At 64.8% G+C, this 585-nt stretch overlaps 1 protein-coding gene across 1 annotated transcript in view; it reads right to left on the reverse strand.

The window, feature by feature from the left end:
* The window catches only part of LBHD2 (LBH domain containing 2), a 4,467-nt gene extending 4,262 nt beyond the window's left edge, over positions 1-205 (reverse strand). The window contains exon 1 of the mRNA XM_045560391.1: positions 137-205. Within this exon, the coding sequence (XP_045416347.1) occupies positions 137-205 (69 nt within the window). The remainder of the gene's footprint in view (positions 1-136) is intronic.
* Positions 206-585: the final 380 nt, after the last annotated feature.

Genomic DNA, 585 nt, shown 5'->3' on the forward strand with positions numbered 1-585 from the left:
CTTTTATAAAAGAGCAACCGCCTCCCCCTCCCAGGTGGGTAAAGTGAGGCCAACAGTGAGGCAAGGCATGCCCCAAGTCATGGGCCAGGGTTTGAAGCTGGCTCCTCCCTGTCCCCTCAGGACCCCAACCACATACCTCCCCTGCAGGGCCTCTGGCTCCCTCAGCAGGGCTTGGCTCTGCCCCGGCGGGCTGGGAGGTGCTCATACTGCTGCGGCTCCAGGCTGGGCTGCGTGGGAACAGGGAGCAGGAATGCGGAGTCCGCTAGGGCTGGATGCTGGTTCTAGAGCCTTCAGGCCCCTCAGCCCAGCCCACCCCACCCAGGGCCCAGCGCCCACCGCTCCAGCTAGACCTCTATCATAGCTGCTCCCTGCCTGAGGCTACCACCAGAGGAGGCTCTGGATGGCCACCACACAGTGTGCCAGGGCTCCAGGGAGCACGGGCAGGAGGGGAGAGGCTGACCCAGCCCTGAGATCCAGGAAGGCTGCCAGGAGGAAGGTCTGCTGACCTGAGGCCTGAGGGATGAGCAGGAGGAAGCCAGGCCAGCTGGGAGGAGACAGGTGTGTGTTGAGGCAGGGAACAGCCAG

Source organism: Lemur catta, chromosome 1, assembly GCF_020740605.2.
Source record: "Lemur catta isolate mLemCat1 chromosome 1, mLemCat1.pri, whole genome shotgun sequence".
NCBI classification, from domain to species: domain Eukaryota; kingdom Metazoa; phylum Chordata; class Mammalia; order Primates; family Lemuridae; genus Lemur; species Lemur catta.